The following is an 18,873-nucleotide window of genomic DNA, read 5'->3' as shown; positions in this document are numbered from 1 at the left end:
ATTTGATTGCAACATTTGTGATGTCTACGCTCAATGTTTCGATGAGTCAATTTTGTTAATGTATTCAAGTTAATTAGACTAATTATGCCAGCCGATAAATTATGCGTCAAAATCATGCGCTTTATATGCATTTATCAATTTATTTAATTTTTCATAATGTTGACATAAAATCATGTAAATTCTTTACACAAAACAAATGTTGACTTTATCACCGGCTAAATAATTGTTCTCTTTGACAACATTATTTAAGATGACAGATATGACTAAAAATAACAACCAGAAATAAAGCAAGAAAATCCACATCAGTCATCAAAGAAAAGAAAACCCAAAAATAATTTTGTAGCAGATGACAGATAAATGGATGCCCAAGAATGTTGTCACTAAATAGTTGTCTATTAAAAAATATAATCTGCACAGATGAAAATTGTTACCAAACAATAACGGCACTGATGTGGAACAAAACGCAATTTGTTGTTGCAATAGCAGCCAACACCACCACAACGGCCACCACCATTTAAATAGAAATTTAAATTTCAAAGGAACAATGTTTCATTGCACTTGAAAATAAACCGTGAGGTAATTATTTTATTTAAAACCTAAAAATAACTAAAATGAAAAATTTAGATATGAATATTCAAAGCAAATTGGGTGTTAGCAATAGTTTATGCATTGTTATTATTGTTGTTGTTTTGTGCTATATATTTTTCTATGTTGTTGATAGGGGCAATAGGGGTGGACGTTTTTGTAGGCACCAACCAGATAACCAGATAAAAAATAAATAATTTACTACCTTATTTACGTTATTTTCCGTTGACATGTGGCATGTCACTCAAAGTTAATAAACTTTTTTTTTGTATTGCTAGTTGAGGCTCCTAAGTGGTTTGTGGGACACATCAATGTGCACTGCCGTGATTGTTGTTAAGTGGTGGGTGTGTTTTGGAAATAGAAATAAGAAATCCTTTTCGAATTTGTTTTTCCTTGGTAAATTATAATGGCATTTTAATTGAGGCTATGACGTCGGATGTTTTCCTATGTAAGGTGTTGCCTAGAGACAATTAATAGGTAAAATCGAAACAGAATTTTGTTGAAAGGTAGAGTTATGGATAAAATTCAATAAGAAATAGGAATGTATTTGATAAAAATATTTTGAAATTATTTAAGTTTAATTTTGAAAATTCATTTAGGTGACGTTTATATTAGCTATTGTTACCATAATAATTGTTAGTATAAATATAACCTTATACTCTTAATTTTCGAAGAATTTAATTTCTCCTAATGGCGCCCAACTGTTGCATTATTAATTGAGGCTTCAAAACACACTTCAGTGCACTTGAAAATAGAAAACAGCAAAACGGAAGTGAAGCAGAAAAAATATGTGATCCGGTTCAAGTTCAAGGTAAACACAAAACAACAACAGCATATGGCGATGGTAATGAAGAGGAACCAATTCAATTCTAACACAGGCACTCACACACACATTAACACAACAATATCAACATCCCAACTAAGTTTTTTTTTTCGCTTCAGTAAATACAATTTCCATTGGGGGAAAGAAATAAAAGGATTCAGCACAAAATGGGTCAGATAAAAATAGAAACAACACTCACAAAAGGAGGGAGGGGGGAAGATAATACTAACCAACCAACATTGTCTATGTGCCAAAGAGGAAATGGTGTCACATAATATCCTAGCTTAAGGATATTAATGCATTTTCAGACACATTGCCATCCGTTTTCTCGCTCAGCTTCAAGTAAACAAAAGACCATCGACGTCACTTGGAAAAATAAACACCATTTGAAGTTTTTTTCTTTGCACATCTTTATCATAATTAAACCATTATTTTGTTTTGTTTTTTATTTCTTTTTCTTCTCTTTTTCTGTAGGTTTCTCTCTACGCCCCTTTCAGTTGCATGAGGACTCCATAATGCTGATTTCATATCCTGGTGAATTATTTATGCGTGTCTTGAAACTGATGATTTTGCCATTGGTCATCTCAAGTCTTATTGCCGGTTCGGCAAGTTTAAATGCCCGCATGAATGGTAAAATTGCCCTCCGAACATTGGTCTATTTTGCCACCACCTCATTGATGAATGCAGCATTGGGTATTGCATTGGTGCTATTAATACACCCCGGAGATCCAGATTTACACAATAACATAGATCGTTCCACAGATAAAAGGGCTGTGAATTTATTGGATAGTTTATTGGATTTGGGAAGGTAAGTGATAATATTTTATTAATTTATTCATGAAGTAAATAAAAAAATGTTCTCGAACTTCGTTGTAAAAGCATTATCAGAGAAAACAAGTAAAAAAGTATCAGTCGGCTTTGCCGACAGAGATATACCCTCAGCCTGTGTATATTGAAACTATTTTTTCCCAAAATACGTATGTATTTATGTGGTTTTAAAACTTTTGGGCGTTTGAACCGACAAAAATGTTGATTAGGATTAAAGATCAAAAGTTTTGCGGAGGATATACCAAAGGGAATGGATCGACATTGACCGTTATGGAAGTGGATCTGCAGCCACATCATATGGTGTCATAGAGGGTTTTTACACCCTTCGGGCCGTTTTCAAGAAGTATGGACTTGCCCCTAAAAAAGTATGGACTTGCCCCTAAAAAAAACTTTTACCATCGTAATTGAGGCAGCGAATGCAAGTTGCTTCTACAAACATCAAAGTGATTCGAGAGCAGGTCTTAAAGTGAACTTATCCGAAATTTTGTGTGGGAGGTACCGGATGGAGTTGACAAATATAGTCCATATTTGAACCTGATCTATATCTGGTACATATATTAGGATGTGTAAAGTGTAGACCAATTCGGCCACTTCCTTCAAGAGTTACCGTACGAACAATTTTTCCGAACATTTTTGAACTTTTGTGGGGGAGGTAAGTGAAAGAGTGGACCGATATGGCTTATCTTCAAACTTTAACTATGTTTGGACAAAATATTACTAAGGCCAAATTTTGGACGAATCGGCAGTTCCGTTCGAGAGTTATCTTGCGCTCCAACCACCTCACAAGGTGTCATGGGGGTTTTTTGCAACTTTCAGGCTATTCTGTCGGGAAGTATGGACTTGCCCCTGCTGAAACTTGTACCGTCGTATGGAGGGTAGTGAATACAAGTTGCAAAAACAAAAATCAAAGCGATTCGAGAGCTGGTCCTAAACTAAACTTTTCCGAAATTTTGTGTGGGAGGTACCCGAAGGAGTGGACCGATTGAGTCCATATTGAAACCTCATCTAAGTTTGGTAGAAATTACACGATGTGCAAAGTATGGACCAAATCGGTTATTCCCTACACGAGTTATGGTGCGCACAGGTTTTGCGACAATTTTTGAACATTTGTGGGGGAGTTACCTGAAGAAGTGGACTATACGGCCCATCTTCGAACTTAAATCGAATCTGTACAAAATATTTCGATACCCAACATTTGAACCGAATCGATTGATCCGTTCGAGAGTTATCGTGCGCACCAGCCAGCCAGACAAACAGACAGACGGACGGACATTGCTAGATCTACCCAAAATTCTCTGAAACGGATATCGTACAAACATACTTGGGGTCTAAAACCATTATTTCGATGAGGCACATTTTTGGTCGTATCAAAGTGTAAATACCGTCTTTAGCCTAAAGGCTGAGGGTATAAAAAATTAACCCCTTGACATGTGAAAATGAGCCCATTTACACTATTGTAGAAGGTCTCTGAGTTCATCTACTCTGCTGTAAATGGCTTCTAAGTCCATCTTTTCCACTATAAATGGCATTAGAGCCCATATTTTCTGCCGTAGATGGCTTCTAAGACAATTTACTCTTCTGCAAAAGGCCTCTGAGCCCACCTACTCACTGCACTACTGCAGATCTCCTCGGAGCACATTTACTTTACTGTAGATGTCCTCACATCTACTTTACTATCTAATCTACCGTAGATGGCCTCTGAGACAATGTACTTTACCGTAGATAGCCTCTGAGACAATCTACTTTACCGTAGATGGTCTCTGAGCCCATATACTCTATCGTAGATGGCCTCTGAGCCCATCTTATCTACCGTAGATGGCCTCTGAGACAATCTACTTTACCGTAGATGGCCTCTGAGCCCATCAATACCTACTCTACCGTAGATGGCCTCTGAGCCCATCAATACCTACTTTACCGTAGATGGTCTCTGAGTCCATCTACTCCACCTTAGATGACCTCTGAGTCCATATACTCTGCAGTAGATGGCTTCTGAGTCCATATACTCTGCAGTAGATGGACTCTGAGCCCATCTAATCTACCGTAGATGGCCTCTGAGACAATCTACGTTACCGTAAACAGCCTCTGAGACAATCTACTTTACCGTAGATGGCCGCTGAGCCCATCAACTCCACCTTATATTGCCTCTGAGCCCATCAATACCAACTTTACCGTAGTTGGTCTCTGAGTCCATCTACTCCACCTTATATTGCCTCTGAGACCATCTACTTTACCGTAGATGAGCCCATCTACTTTACCATCTAGTTTACCGTAGATGGCCTCTGAGTCCATAAGGTCTATGGTAGATGGCCTCTGACCCCGTCTATTTTACCGTAAATAGCCTCTGAGCCCATCAACTCTACCGTATATGACCTCTGAGCCCATATACTCTACCGCAGATGGTCTCTGATCCCATCTACTTTATCTTAGATTGCCTCTGATCCCATCTACTTTACCGTAGATTGCCTCTGAGCCCATCTACTTTACCGTAGATGGCCTCTGAGCCCAATTTCTTTACCGCAGATGTCCTCGGAGCCAATCTACTTTACCGTAGATGGTCTCTGAGCCAATCTACTTTACCGTACATGGCCTCTGAACCCATCTACTTTACCGTATATGGCCTCTGAGTCCATAAGCTCTACGGTAGATGGCCTCTGAGCCCATTTAATTTACCGTAGATGGCCTCTGAGCCCATCCACTCTACCGTAGATGGCCTCTAAGCCCATCTACTTTACCGTAGATCAGAGGTCATCTACGGTAAAGTAGATGGGCTTAGAGGCCATCTACGGTAGAGTAGATGGGCTCAGAGGCCATCTACGGTAAATTAAATGGGCTCAGAGGCCATCTACCGTAGAGCTTATGGACCCATCTAATTTACCGTAGATGGCCTCTGGGCCCATCAAATCTACCGTATATGGTCTCTGAACCCATCAACTCTACCTTAGATGGCCTCTGAGCCCATCGAGACCGTAGATGGTCTCTGAACCCATCAACTCTACCGTAGATGGCCTCTGAGTCCGTCTACTCCACCTTAGATGACCTCTGAGCCCATATACTCTACAGTAGATGGCCTCAGAACACATCTACTCTACCGTAGATGGCCTCAGAACACATCTACTCTACCGTAGATGGCCTCAGAACACATCTACTCTACCGTAGATGGCGTCTGAGCCCATCTACTCTACCGTATATGGCCTCTGAGTCCATAAGCTCTACGGTAGATGGCCTCTGAGCCCATCTATTTTACCGTAGATGGCCTCTGAACCCATCTACTTTACCGTAGATGGCCTCGTGCCCATCTAATCTACCGTAGATGGCATCTGATCCCATCTATTTTACCGTAGATGGCCTCTGAACCCATCTACTTTACCGTATATGGCATCTGAGCCCATCTAATCTATCGTAGATGGCCTCTGATCCCATATACTTTACCGTAGATTGCCTCTGAGCCAATCTACTTTACCGTACATGACCTCTGAGCACTTCGTAATATTATTTCAAGTTTGATGATGGTATTTATCAGAAAATTTTAATATTTTCGCTCTTCGAGCATAGCTTTGAAGTTTAAGACCACTTTTCGGATCGAGTTGAAATTTTCATAGTGGGTAGTCAACATTATACAAATTTAGTTTTGGGTGGCCAATCAATGCCTCCTGAGATATGGGCCTCGAAGTGTTCTTTATGCCACGCGCATATAATTATAGGCATACTCACCTTGCTTATTGAATGTCCTGGTTATTTTCATTCCATCCAAATAAGACTGATGTTTGTGTTGATAGAGTGTACGAATATTTTAGGTGGTTAATAAAAATCACGGGTCTATTTTTGTTTTTAAAAAAGTATCCGAATCCTCAGCTACCAAATTTTAAGGTAACCCCATGTGTTGAACCCCATGTGGTCAATCTAGATCCTTGACAATAACTCCTTAAATTTTGGATTATGTAAGCAGAAGCTGTAGTCGTTCTTTAATCGAAATAATTATATCACGTTATTAGCGTTATTGTACTAAGTGTTATACATATCTGACATATGGGATTTGTGTCTGTGCTACTATAATTATATTTTATAGAAATTACTATAACGCCATGTGAGTAGGGTTTGTGGCTATGATAAATAACGGAACACCCTGTTTTGCAAACATATGGACTCTTATTATAACAGTTTTGAATGGTTTTTTTATTTGATACAACCAGAGTTGGAAGTTTAAACTACATTTTAAATTTGAGAACATCACTTTATTACTGTTATACTTAAAACAAATATTTTGATTTTCATATACCAATGGTTTGTTTTTATTCTTTTTATTTCCTTTTACAGAAATGTCTTCCCCGACAATCTATTCCAAGCCTCATTTCAACAAGCGCACACTGTTTATCTGCCTAAACCTTCAATTTCACATACATTCAATGAAACCTTCAATGATACCGGCCTCGTAGATGTAGATTCTGGAGTGGAGGCCCAAAGCCAAGATACGGAACCCACGCTTATTCGTGTCATTCAATATCGTAGCGGTACCAACACCCTCGGCATAGTATTTTTCTGTTTAGTCTTTGGCACATTCCTTGGTACGATCGGTGAAAAGGGTCAAGTGGTCGTGGATTTCTTTTCGGCAATATTTGAGGTTGTCATGAAAATGGTTACCTGCGTTATGTGGCTTACACCGATTGGCATCAGTTCCGTGATAGCTGGCAAAATACTGAGTGTCAACGATCTGCACATGGTGATGGCCCAGCTGATGTGGTTCATTTTGACAGTGACCATTGGCGTGGTTCTGTATCAGTTTGTCATAATGCAAGTCATCTATTATGTTGTTGTGCGTCGTAATCCATTCAAATTCTATGCAGGATTAATACAAGCCATGCTAACCGCATTTGCGACAGCTTCAACGTAAGCCATACAATATACATACATAAACTTTCTATATATAAAAAAGATATGCTATACAAAACAAAAATGAAGAACATTTGAAGTTTTTGTTTTGCAATTTCCACACCCATACAATGTGATAAGGTGGTGGAAAACAAAAACAAGATTTACAAAGAGAAAAACATGGAAGGAGGTGGAAATCGTTTTAAACGATGATACCTCCTAGTCCAAAAAAATAAGATCAAATCTGAGTTTATAAAAACAACATAACTGAAGATGACCCTCTAGAGGTTCACTTTGTTTTATAGAAATTTTTACAAATTATATTTTTACGTCATTTGCTACAAATATTTCTTTCCTTTTTTGGTTTTTGTTCGATCTTGAATGCAACATTTTGATTTTTACGTTCTTTCAACAATCAAATCGAAAACAAATAAATCACATAAATCAAATTTTTGTGAAAATTATGTAAACAATTTTCCCAACCTAAATAAAAAAACCAATAACAAAATTGTAACAAAAAATTCCCCAACAACAACAAACACAATATTGTGAAACAAAACAAAAAAATCAAATCCAAAATCAAATCATTCCTTCAATCAACAATAATCGCTCGTTAATGCAATTTGTTCATCTTAACCATCCTGTGATACTGAAAAACCAAATCTCATCTTGTGATAATTTTCCAACTGTGATACTACTTCTTCTACAACAAAAACAAAAATGCACTCTACTACAGTGCTGCTGCACTTCCTGTGACATTCCGTTGCATGAACGACAAGCTGCGTGTGGATCAACGCATCACACGATTTGTCCTCCCAATTGGTTGCAACATTAACATGGATGGCACGGCTCTCTTTATTTCAATTGCTTCGATTTTCATTGCCCAAATGTCTGGCATGACGCTGGGTTTTGGTGAAATTGTCACAGTGTTGCTGACATCCACCGCTGCTTCAATGAGTTCCGCAAGTGTTCCCAGTGCTGCTTTAGTCTTGCTGCTGGTTGTTTTGACGGCTATCGATGCTCCAGTACAGGATGTCACATTGCTGTTTGCTGTCGATTGGTTTGTGTAAGTATCTTCTTATAAATTAACCAAATGAAATAATTTTAAGGAATATCAATGGGATGGGATTTTATGAGCGGGGATCTGTATTGTTTTGTAGTACGTACTTAGCGTCGGCATGCTTTTTATCTTCTTAAACTGTAATCTCCTCACACGTGAAGGTCAAAAACACCATCTATATTTCATATCTTAATACTAACTTTAAGCGGGGTACACACGATCAGTTTTGACTGTCGAATTTCGAAAATATTTATAAGTGTCAAACTGTCCAGCAACCACAAAATATTTTGTGGTTGCCTGATGACTGAAAAAAATGACGGCCACACTGGCAAGCTACCGACTTTTTGAGCAAAACTGACAGTCAAAACTAATCGTGTGTACCCCACTTTAGATATGAACAATAATACATATCGGATTGAGTTGTCTTAAGGGTTTACCTCTACTTATCACTTTCAAAAAATCGAATTTTGAAGTACAGTAGTGGGATTCTGTAACTCATTTTTGCTGTTATTGATAATTATCGGTAAAATTAAAATGCTTACAATTTCGATAATTAACGAAATTTTTCGGTAAGTTTACGATGAATAAAAAGTAGCCGCTAGCCTCTACCGACACAAACAGTGATGCCAACTTTTCTTTATGCTTTTAGTCATCATTTTGCGATTTAATTTTACCGATTTTTGTCTGTAACAGCCAAAATGAGTTACAGCTAGTATAGAGTATGTCGCAAACATTTCGAGTCGATCGATGCAAAATTGGCTGAGGTATGAGCATTGGAAAGCAAAAATTTATTGTAATTTGTATGTAGCATAGAAACTTTAAACTCGTGTTTCTCGAAATGGCATTTTTGAAGTCGGTGCCAATAACAATTAGAAAATTAATTGACCGATCTTCATATGGTTTGGTGAGCTTAATAAATACATAAAAAGCTTGTCTTTAAGCGAGACAGATTTTTTATTTTTTGACAAAAAAGTTATAAACTTCTTTCATTAAAATCGAAATTTTGACTGGAAGGATCACATTTTTTAAATAGATATTTTAAATTTCTGTTCCCCCCAAAACGTAGAAATCAACTAAAACCAATATGTGTTTTCACAAAGTATCTCGAGTTATTATGTCAGTTCCAGAACTGCAAAAATCGACTAATTTTACTAGTTTTTAGATAATATAATTGAAAAATTTGATTGCTTGAGTGGAGTATTCCCCCATTGGCTCAACTTCATTTATTATTGAGCCAAGGGGGAATACTCCACTCAAGCAATCAAATGAGATTGAATCTTCAACAATAAACAAAACAAACATAATTGAAAAATTATATCGTAGTAAACATTAGTAGCTTCCTGCAGGTTGTCTAAAAGACATTTTATTCTTCTTGAGCTACGTGTGTTCGATTTTCGATTTTTGTGAGTTATGTTGCTACCGACATCCTCGATCTATGTTTCCTGACACTTTCGGTTTATCTTAGATGTTTGCTTATTCGGCATCAGCTTCAATTGGGGTGATTCAGCTTTGTTTCGACTATCTGAAGCGCATAATTTGTGAACAGATATAATCCTCTGGGTATAAAAAACTTATTTGGTGAAAAGGCTAACGTTTTATTTCAAAGCGAATATTTCTCTTCTGTAAGAGGTATATCGAAAGCAAAACCTGGAAAGGAAAGTAGAAAATATGACCTTTACAATGATGTGAAGTAGGTTGTCATAGGTGGTCAAAGAACAGAGATATCGCAATAGTCGGTAATGCATCCCTTTTTCCATTTTTTGTGCAATCACGCTACAGGTCGGAATTTTGATCGGATCCTCACGAAATTTTGGGGCTTCGCGTACCTCCCACACAAAATTCGGAAAAAGTAAAGTTTAAGAGCTCCTATTGAGCTCTTTTTTCAAGATAACTCTAAAACTTCTTCAAACATTTCTTCCAAACTTAAACAGAAAAAATATTTCAAGAATTTTTACATATTTTCGTTCGTGATGTAGTTTTTTCGTACTGTGCAGGTACCTCACATAAGATACATGTGCAGTTTCTTATTTCCATCCGAAAGCTACTATTTTTTCAAAAAATATGTAAGATTTTCGTAAGATGCAAAATCATTTTCCTATTTTCCTGATATTCCACTATTTGCGCTCATATTTCCTCTCTTGTTTGGTAAATGCTCTCAACTTTGTTCTCGTTCTCTTTTGAATGGTCTCGTCGTCTCACCATGATTTTGGCAATGTATCAACAAACCACAACACAACCCTCGCCATGACAATGAGACAATATCAACAAACCACACCACACACATACCTAAACTACCACTGTAGGTTGAAACAATTTTGTTAGTTAACTGACAAACCAAACAACTACAGTGCGTTTGGTGTCGAAAAAACTGGCTGTATAGTTCGCAACTACAAAATTTTAATTTCTTTAATATAAAGAAACATCTAATATTTCAAGCTAGTGTGATAGACGACTCAACATTAGAGTGGGGCGATTTGAACATCATCACGGGCGCCTGGAGTTTCTGATTCTTGGGATTGTACTGAGCAAAAAAGTCAACTAGACCATATGTCTACGGTGAAAATCGAGCCCCCGGATTTTCACTTGAAGCTTTTTTTCAAGGATTTTCGGATATTTTGGCATATAACAACCAAACCACTGATATTTTCGATACAACACACAGACAACAATTGTAGCCAAGACAATAATAAAGAACTCCCTAGTACATCGCAAAAGCATTGGAACGCTCCTTCAGGCAGTTATGGCCTCGACAAGGTGCACATTTTTCGGAAAATATCGACAAATGACACTGTGCTACAAAATGGGACTCAAATTCAGTGGGTGGAAAATCCCTTTCGGAGATGAAAGCCCTTGGTGAGTGTACTAAGAACCCAAAAGGAAATTTTCACCATAGGTCAAGTTTCCGAGATATCGCGTGATTAATGGTTTAATTTTGGCCCCTCAATTTGCGAGAAAATAGCTTTATATCTCTGTTAAGCATTATTGTAGCTTCATTTTGAGATTACATGTCTTCAGTCAAATCGAGTGGTGAATCTTTTTGTAGAATATTTTATCCCTCTAACTCCATTCCTTTTATGTCCTTTTCGTCCTTTATTTTTTGAACCGTAGTAAAAGTACAACAAGACGAGATTTAACAGCATCCAAATATTCTACAAAAATGTTGTTCAGAAGATTTTAGGTACGGTTCTCATTGATGACCAATCGATATTTCCCCGTTTTCATGGTCCTTTTTGACATTTACCCGTATTTTGTTGAGAAAACTATGGTTTGTTTTTATGTATATTCGTTATTGGTCTGTGGTGCATCTGAAATACTTACCACAAATAGCTCTTGTAATGACGAACACGTTAATAACAAATTTTATTGAAGGATAGATCCGGTTATCTAAACTTTTGAACCCCATATTCTGATATCAAAACCGATTTTGGAACTGGTTTTAAGTAACCGATTAATCGTATATGTATATCATTGGAAAGCTAATAAAATGGTCAATCAAATCAATCACTGGATTGACGTGGTTCAAACTTCTGAGTTATGGCGAAATTAATTCATTCTTGATGAACTTTAAGTGCATGATAACAAAACAACATAACACAAATTCATCTCACAATAACTCAGAAGTTTGACCTATGGCATAACTGTCTTTCCAGATTTATAAAATATCTTATGCCCGTAATTTCAACACGTAGCTATCTATGAGTTCACAGATAGCTCCCGTGTAAGCAACATTTTATAATTTCAACGCATAGGTAACGTTACCGAGTCAAAAACGGCCGTGTTACTTTCACCAAGGATTTTACCTGCTTAATCGTTGCCAATGTGTTAAAAGTTGTAAAACACTTCTATGTGGCAATGATTTTGCGAAATCATAAATGAAAATCACCAATATTACCACATGATTTCAAAATTTACACCCCTCGGTAAATGGCATGTAGAAATTACCAAACGCGTAGGTAAAGATAACTAATAGGTAGCTACGTACCCGTTTACCCAGACGTTGAAATTAGGGGAATTAATCGGCTTTCATCGCCAAAAAAAAATTTTTCAACCCAGTGATATTTTACATCAAAATAGGTTTAAGAAAGCGGTTTTTTGTTCTAGCATCGGAACCAAGAAAGTTGTAATCAGCTACTTGCTGTCATTTGATTGACCGTTTTATTAGCTTTCCAATGATATACATATACGATTAATCGGTTACTTAAAACCGGTTCCAAAATCGGTTTTGATATCAGAATATGGGGTTCAAAAGTTTAGATAACCGGATCTATCCTTCAATAAAATTTGTTATTAACGTGTTCGTCATTACAAGAGCTATTTATGGTAAGTATTTCAGATGCACCACAGACCAATAACGAATATACATAAAAACAAAACATAGTTTTCTCAACAAAATACGGGTAAATGTCAAAAAGGACCATGAAAACGGGGAAATATCGATTGGTCATCAATGAGAACCGTACCTAAAATCTTCTGAACAACATTTTTGTAGAATATTTGGATACTGTAAAATCTCGTCTTGTTGTACTTTTACTACGGTTCAAAAAATAAAGGACGAAAAGGACATAAAAGGAATGGAGTTAGAGGGATAAAATATTCTACAAAAAGATTCACCACTCGATTTGACTGACGACATGTAATCTCAAAATGAAGCTACAATAATGCTTAACAGAGATATAAAGCTATTTTCTCGCAAATTAAGGGGCCAAAATTAAACCATTAATCACGCGATATCTCGGAAACTTGACCTATGGTGAAAATTTCCTTTTGGGTTCTTAGTACACTCCCCAAGGGCTTTCATCTCCGAAAGAGATTTTCCACCCACTGAATTTGAGTCCCATTTTGTAGCACAGTGTCATTTGTCGATATTTTCCGAAAAATGTGCACCTTGTCGAGGCCATAACTGCCTGAAGGAGCGATCCAATGCTTTTGCGATGTACTAGAGAGTTCTTTATTATTGTCTTGGCTACAATTGTTGTTTGTGTGTTGGATCGAAAATATCAGTGGTTTGGTTGTTATATGCCAAAATATCCGAAAATCCTTGAAAAAAAGCTTCAAGTGAAAATCCGGGTGCTCGATTTTCACCGTAGACATATGGTCTAGTTGACTTTTTTGCTCAGTACAATCCCAAGAATCAGAAACTCCAGGCGCCCGGTAACACTTTTTTCCTTCCACACAAATCGCCCCGGCCTACTCAACATGTATGTACATATGGTTCGTATTGTTCTATGTTCACAAGACGATAACAACTATAGTGAAAATCCATTAGTAGAAGAAAGGGTAAATTACAATAATACAAAGTAAAAGTATTAATTAATAAAAAGCAGCAAAATTTGTCTCTAGTTTGGTTGGTGGTGTGTGGTGGTTGTTAGTCAATAATAAAATAACAAAAACAACAACTCGCCAAAATTGTTTTTTTATTCAATCTCTCAGAAAAAATCAGTATTTTTTTGCTTTATGAAAGGCGTTCATGAAATGCAGATATTTTAACATTGGCAAGACTTTATGAACACTATTCTTGAAATGCAGTAATTTTTTTCCGTTTAATTTAATATTTCGAGTCCTTAATGAAGAAGTTTGGTTACTAAAAATATTTGGCATATCGTCGGTGTCATGCTTAAGTGTTCCATACGTCATTTGCCTGATTCGAGAAAAACTCAAGTTAATATTTTAGTCCATACAGGCTAGATGTGGTGCAAAAATCCAATACTGTTCTACTTAACTAAACTCAAAGAATATATTAGGAGTTTATTTTAGTCAGATATCTGTTATAGTCCAGAAGTTATGGCGAATTTTTATAAATGCAAAAGGTTGTTGATTTGTTCCATAGGATCATTTTTTCAAGTTTTTGGCAATTTGTGTCACATAAAACACTTTATGTCACATTTTAATAAACAAACTTTTGATCAATTGTGTTCCACCTCCGTTATGTGAAGTGCTGCTGTAGAGCCGAAAATTCAATAAAACAGTTGCAGCAGAAAATAAATGCTTTAGGGACCATTGTTATATGTTTTCTTTACATTTATTTAAGGAGTGGACTCCTCCACTTTCGAAAAATATAATTTTTATTAGCTTATTTGCACTTCATCGTTAACTTCATTCGAAAAAGCAATAATCGTTCTTTGAACTATTGGTAGTGGCAATAGAATTCTATTTTTATTCATTTTCTGACATTTTAATTATCTTACATGTGTTTTATTAAGCGGGAGGCATTAAATTTAAGCAAAAACAAGTGAGCAAAGGCTATAGTCGGGACGGGGCCGACCATGTGATGCCCTACACCACTACCCCTCTGCATAAGCTTTTCACTGGTAAACATTTCTTTTAGGGAATATAATCCGATTACCACCAAACATAATATTCCCTTTTTCTCTCTGGGACCCCCATAAGCAACCAAAAGAATTGGATGCATTACCCACTATTGTGGTATGTCCTTTGTTTGGCCACCTTCGACAACTACTTTACTTCAATGTAAAGGTAATATTTTATTCTTCCATTAACAGAAGCCGATGTTTTCACAAAGAATATAACTTTGAATTTGTCTCCACATACGTTTTTCCCCATTCCGACCCCTAAATATTATCCGACTATCACCAAAATCAATATGTTTTTTCTTCTGTGGGGCCACCATCAACCCCCAAAATTTCGTGACTACCCGATCAAAATTCCAACCTGTAGCGTGATTATAAAAAATGGAAAAATTGGATATATTACTGACTTTTGCGATATCTCGGTTGTTTGCCCACTTACGCCAGCATACTTTGCAGCAATATTAAGGAGATCTTTTCTTCTTCCATTGACGGTATTTCCTATTGGAATACTCCTACAAGAAGCAGAGATATTCACATAAGAAAAAAACGTTGACTTTTCTCCACATAAGCTTTTTGCTTATTCCGACTCCTGAATATTATCCGACTATCACTAAACTAAATAAGCTTCTTCGTCTGTGGGACCCACATCAACTCCCAAAAAAATTCGTGACGATCCGATCAAAATTGCAACCTGTAGCGTGATAAAAAAAAAAAAAAATCGGATAATGGGATGCATTTCCGACGACTGCTATACCTCCGTTATTTGACCATCTACGCCAACATACTATGCATCATTGTAAAGATGGGATTTTCTACTTTCTAACTTAGGCTTTGCTTTTGGAAAGTTTCCATCCAAATCTGTGATATTTGTCATTATGATTAAAATCGCAAAATTGAAAAGTTGGGTTGTATTTGCGACTATTGTGATATCATCTTTTTTGATCACCTACGACAACCTACTTTACGTCGTTAGAAAGGTGATATTTTCTACTTTCATTAGCAGGTTTTGCTTTTGATATACCCATTGTAGATGCACAGATTTTCGCTTTGGAAAAAAAACGATCCGATCAAAATTGCGACCTGTAGCGTGATTACAAGGTTTAGATGGACAGACGGTCAGACGGACGGACACACATAGCCAGATCGACTCAGCTCGTCGAGACATTCAGTTTGGTATATATGTATGTATGGGTCTACGACTATTATTTCGATGCGTTACAAACTTTTTGGCCAAAACCAACTTATAATACCCTCCCCACATAGTGGTGTAGGGTATAATTAATTTTAGTTTCATATAACAATACAACATTTTAAAATATCTTGATTTAAACACTATTCTTCTTCAGTTTTTAAACCTAGTCCTTTAAAACAATTTGTTCCATACGCCAAATTGTTCGTAACTTGACAAAATTGGGCAGTTTTTTGTTCCATGTGGAATATTTCTATATCTCGAAAACTATAAAAGATAGAGGAAAACCAACTAGAAATTCAGAAATAGTAGGGTTGAAAACTTTGAAAGGTATCTGTAACTCAAAATGTCAAAAATGGCGTATGGAACACTTAAGTGACACCAACGATATGTCAATGATTTGGTATAGCCCCACATTACGGTACCTGCAGATTTTAAAGCAAACTCGTGATACAAAATCAATATATTTTATATAAACTGTTTTATACAAACTGTTACGTAAAGTATATAGCCGGAAAAGGGAATTATACAAAAGTTGTAAATTATGAACTAAATTTTTTTATAAGATGGCTGACATCTTAATCTTTATGATTCTAATTATTTTTAATTGTTAATTTTATTTGATTTTAAAATTCGTCTTCTTTCATAGGGATCGGATTCGTACCACCAATAACATGTTGGGAGATTGTTATACCGCCGCCATTGTTGAGGAGCTGTCGCGTAAAGAATTAATGGCTCTGGATGCAGCCATACTCTATCAGGTAATGAATTCATTCTTATAACAATCATTGCAAAAAAATATTCCCCTCCAAGACCCCAATATCCCCAACATTAATGGTAAAGTATATTCCGATTGAAAAAATAAACTAAAAAACAATTTAACAGAAATGTCAACATTTCTGTAACTCACTAAAAAATATGCGCTTACAGATACCGTTGCGAATAGTGAGAGATGATGAGCCCTCGAAACAGTATATTGTTTACAACATTTGTATTCTTATTATTAGCAATTTTTGAAATAATTACTAATAACATTTTTTTCTTTTGTTTTTGTCTTTTTGTGGATATTGTGCCACACATTTTATTTTCTGTTGGTTTTTCGTTTGTTTGTGTTTTAAACTCACAGGAAATTCCCATCAGCACGCCAAATGGTCATGTCAGCTTGGAGGGACAAACTGAATTGGACAGTACTTGCACCATGCCGGATGCCGTTATCGTCGACATGAATGCGGTCATTAATAAAGTCCAGCAACAACATCACCATCAGCATCCACATCATCAGAATGGCCATGCTAATCATAAAATATAAGCCAAAGCTAGTATGGATGAAAGAAAGGCAACAAAAACAACATCATAATTAGCAAAGCAGCACCAGTCAGAAAAGAAGAAAGAATGAAGCAATGCTAGCTAATAAAAACAAAGAACAATAATTACAAAACCAACAAACAAAAATGTTTATTAGAATCTACCAAAAAACCACCAAACACCAACAACAAAAACAACCATACAGACATTAACAGCAATTGTAGTAAAATAACAAATATTGTTCACTTTATGGTAGTAAACAAAACAAAAAAATTCAACAACAAGAAAAGAAATTTCTCCCTCTTATTGGTCCCATTTTCATAGTCAATCAATTAGCCATACATTTTTGTCGTCAATTTAAATCAAAACTTCTAAACAAAAATAAGTGTTAGGGAATGTTTTGAATGAAATAATTTTAACCATTTGAAAAACACACACACACATAAATAATTATATCAAACAAAGTATTTTATCTCAAACACTTTTAACAAACCTAGCCAAAACAAAAAGATAATAAATATTTATATCAAAATGTATACCACAATGATGGTGCTATAACAAAAAAAAAAAAACAGGAAACAAATTATATATTTCTTAAGTGGCATAGCCTAGAAAGTGAATACAGCGAAGATCATCCAAAATTCAATTTTTCAAAACGACGACCGCCTTGCATTTAGAAGGTATGCGTTTCAATCAAAATTTTCGGGGAGGCAAATCCCCTCAGTGTAATGTCGACTTACTTTTCCTGAGTATTTCAGCCATGAAAAACGTTTCTACAAGTGGTATCGTAAGACGCTCATTGATATAAAAGAAGTCTCCTTGTCCCTTCGGGAATGTTGTGGGAATATATGTATGTATGTTTTAAAATCTCATAAAAATATTGAAAAGAACGTCTTGTCCCATAAGCCGAACTAAGAATAGATTTCCAAACGCACCGATCTTTTGCCTTACTTCTCCAATTTTGGATGCCATGTTTTGTGATATCTTCTTCAACTTGGTCTTTCCATCGGAGTTTTGGCCTTCCCTTGGAGCGTATACCGTCGAGTGGCTCATATTCAAATGCCTTTCTGCCGGGGGCATCTTTATCCATCCTGCTGACATGGCCAAGCCAACGCAATTGTTGTAGTTCGATACGTTTTACTATATCGATGTGGGTCGGCTGGTATAACTCGTGGTTTATACGACGTCGGTATTCACCGTCAACGCATATTGGTCCATAAATCATTCGAAGATTTTTTCTCCCAAACACACCAAGTTCTGCCTCATCTGCTTTCGCAAGTACCCATGCTTCAGATCCATACATAAGTTCGGGTAGTACCACTGTCTGGTAGAGTGTATGTTTTGTTTGACGAGAGGTGGTTTTGCTTATAAACTGTTTACTTAGACCAGTGGCGACCATGAAGAGGGAAGACAAAAATGTGAATGTATTAAAAACATTTGAAATTTGTGACAGTGTGTTAGTAAGTCTGTATACACGCTAGCTACAAAACAAAAACAAATTAAAACATTTGCTCTCTCATGCACGCTCATTCCTTGCGTTCGGATCGTGTGTGTGATTCGCCGAAAAACTTCGTAACCTCAACAATACCAACGATCAGCATGGACTTAGACGAAAGTAGCATCTGTTGGCCAATATTATTCTTCGCTTTATTTCAAAACTTATGTTGTTAGTTTTATTAAAAGCGGTGCCGGGATAGATAGGGTCATTTACTACCTCAAAATTGTAATTCTAAACATCAACAGTTGGTCCGAGTCTACAGGACATCTTGCGTGTTGATATCATAAATTTTGTCTTGTCGCCGTTGATTGCCAGACACACTTTGGCAGACTCTTTTTTTAATTTTCGCAACAGTGGCTGTTACGAATCGACTTGATCGACCTATTATATCAATATCGTCTGCGTAGGCCA

General features: G+C 36.5%; 1 protein-coding gene across 4 annotated transcripts in view; it reads left to right on the top strand.

Moving 5' to 3' along the window:
* Window positions 1-17,508, top strand: part of Eaat2 (Excitatory amino acid transporter 2) — a 68,981-nt gene extending 51,473 nt beyond the window's left edge. For all 4 annotated transcript variants that reach the window (XM_073971175.1, XM_073971176.1, XM_073971177.1 and 1 more), the window contains 5 exons: window positions 1,883-2,216; window positions 6,551-7,120; window positions 7,839-8,168; window positions 16,309-16,420; window positions 16,786-17,508. In XM_073971175.1, the coding sequence (XP_073827276.1) occupies window positions 1,883-2,216; window positions 6,551-7,120; window positions 7,839-8,168; window positions 16,309-16,420; window positions 16,786-16,968 (1,529 nt within the window). In that variant the 3' untranslated portion in view covers window positions 16,969-17,508. The remainder of the gene's footprint in view (window positions 1-1,882; window positions 2,217-6,550; window positions 7,121-7,838; window positions 8,169-16,308; window positions 16,421-16,785) is intronic.
* The last annotated feature ends 1,365 nt before the right edge of the window (window positions 17,509-18,873 follow it).

Source organism: Musca autumnalis, unplaced genomic scaffold (genome assembly GCF_047663935.1).
Source record: "Musca autumnalis isolate F117 unplaced genomic scaffold, ASM4766393v1 scaffold_2, whole genome shotgun sequence".
Classification (NCBI taxonomy): domain Eukaryota; kingdom Metazoa; phylum Arthropoda; class Insecta; order Diptera; family Muscidae; genus Musca; species Musca autumnalis.
Note: the sequence above shows the minus strand (reverse complement) of the source record. Positions and strands in the feature narration are given on the sequence as shown.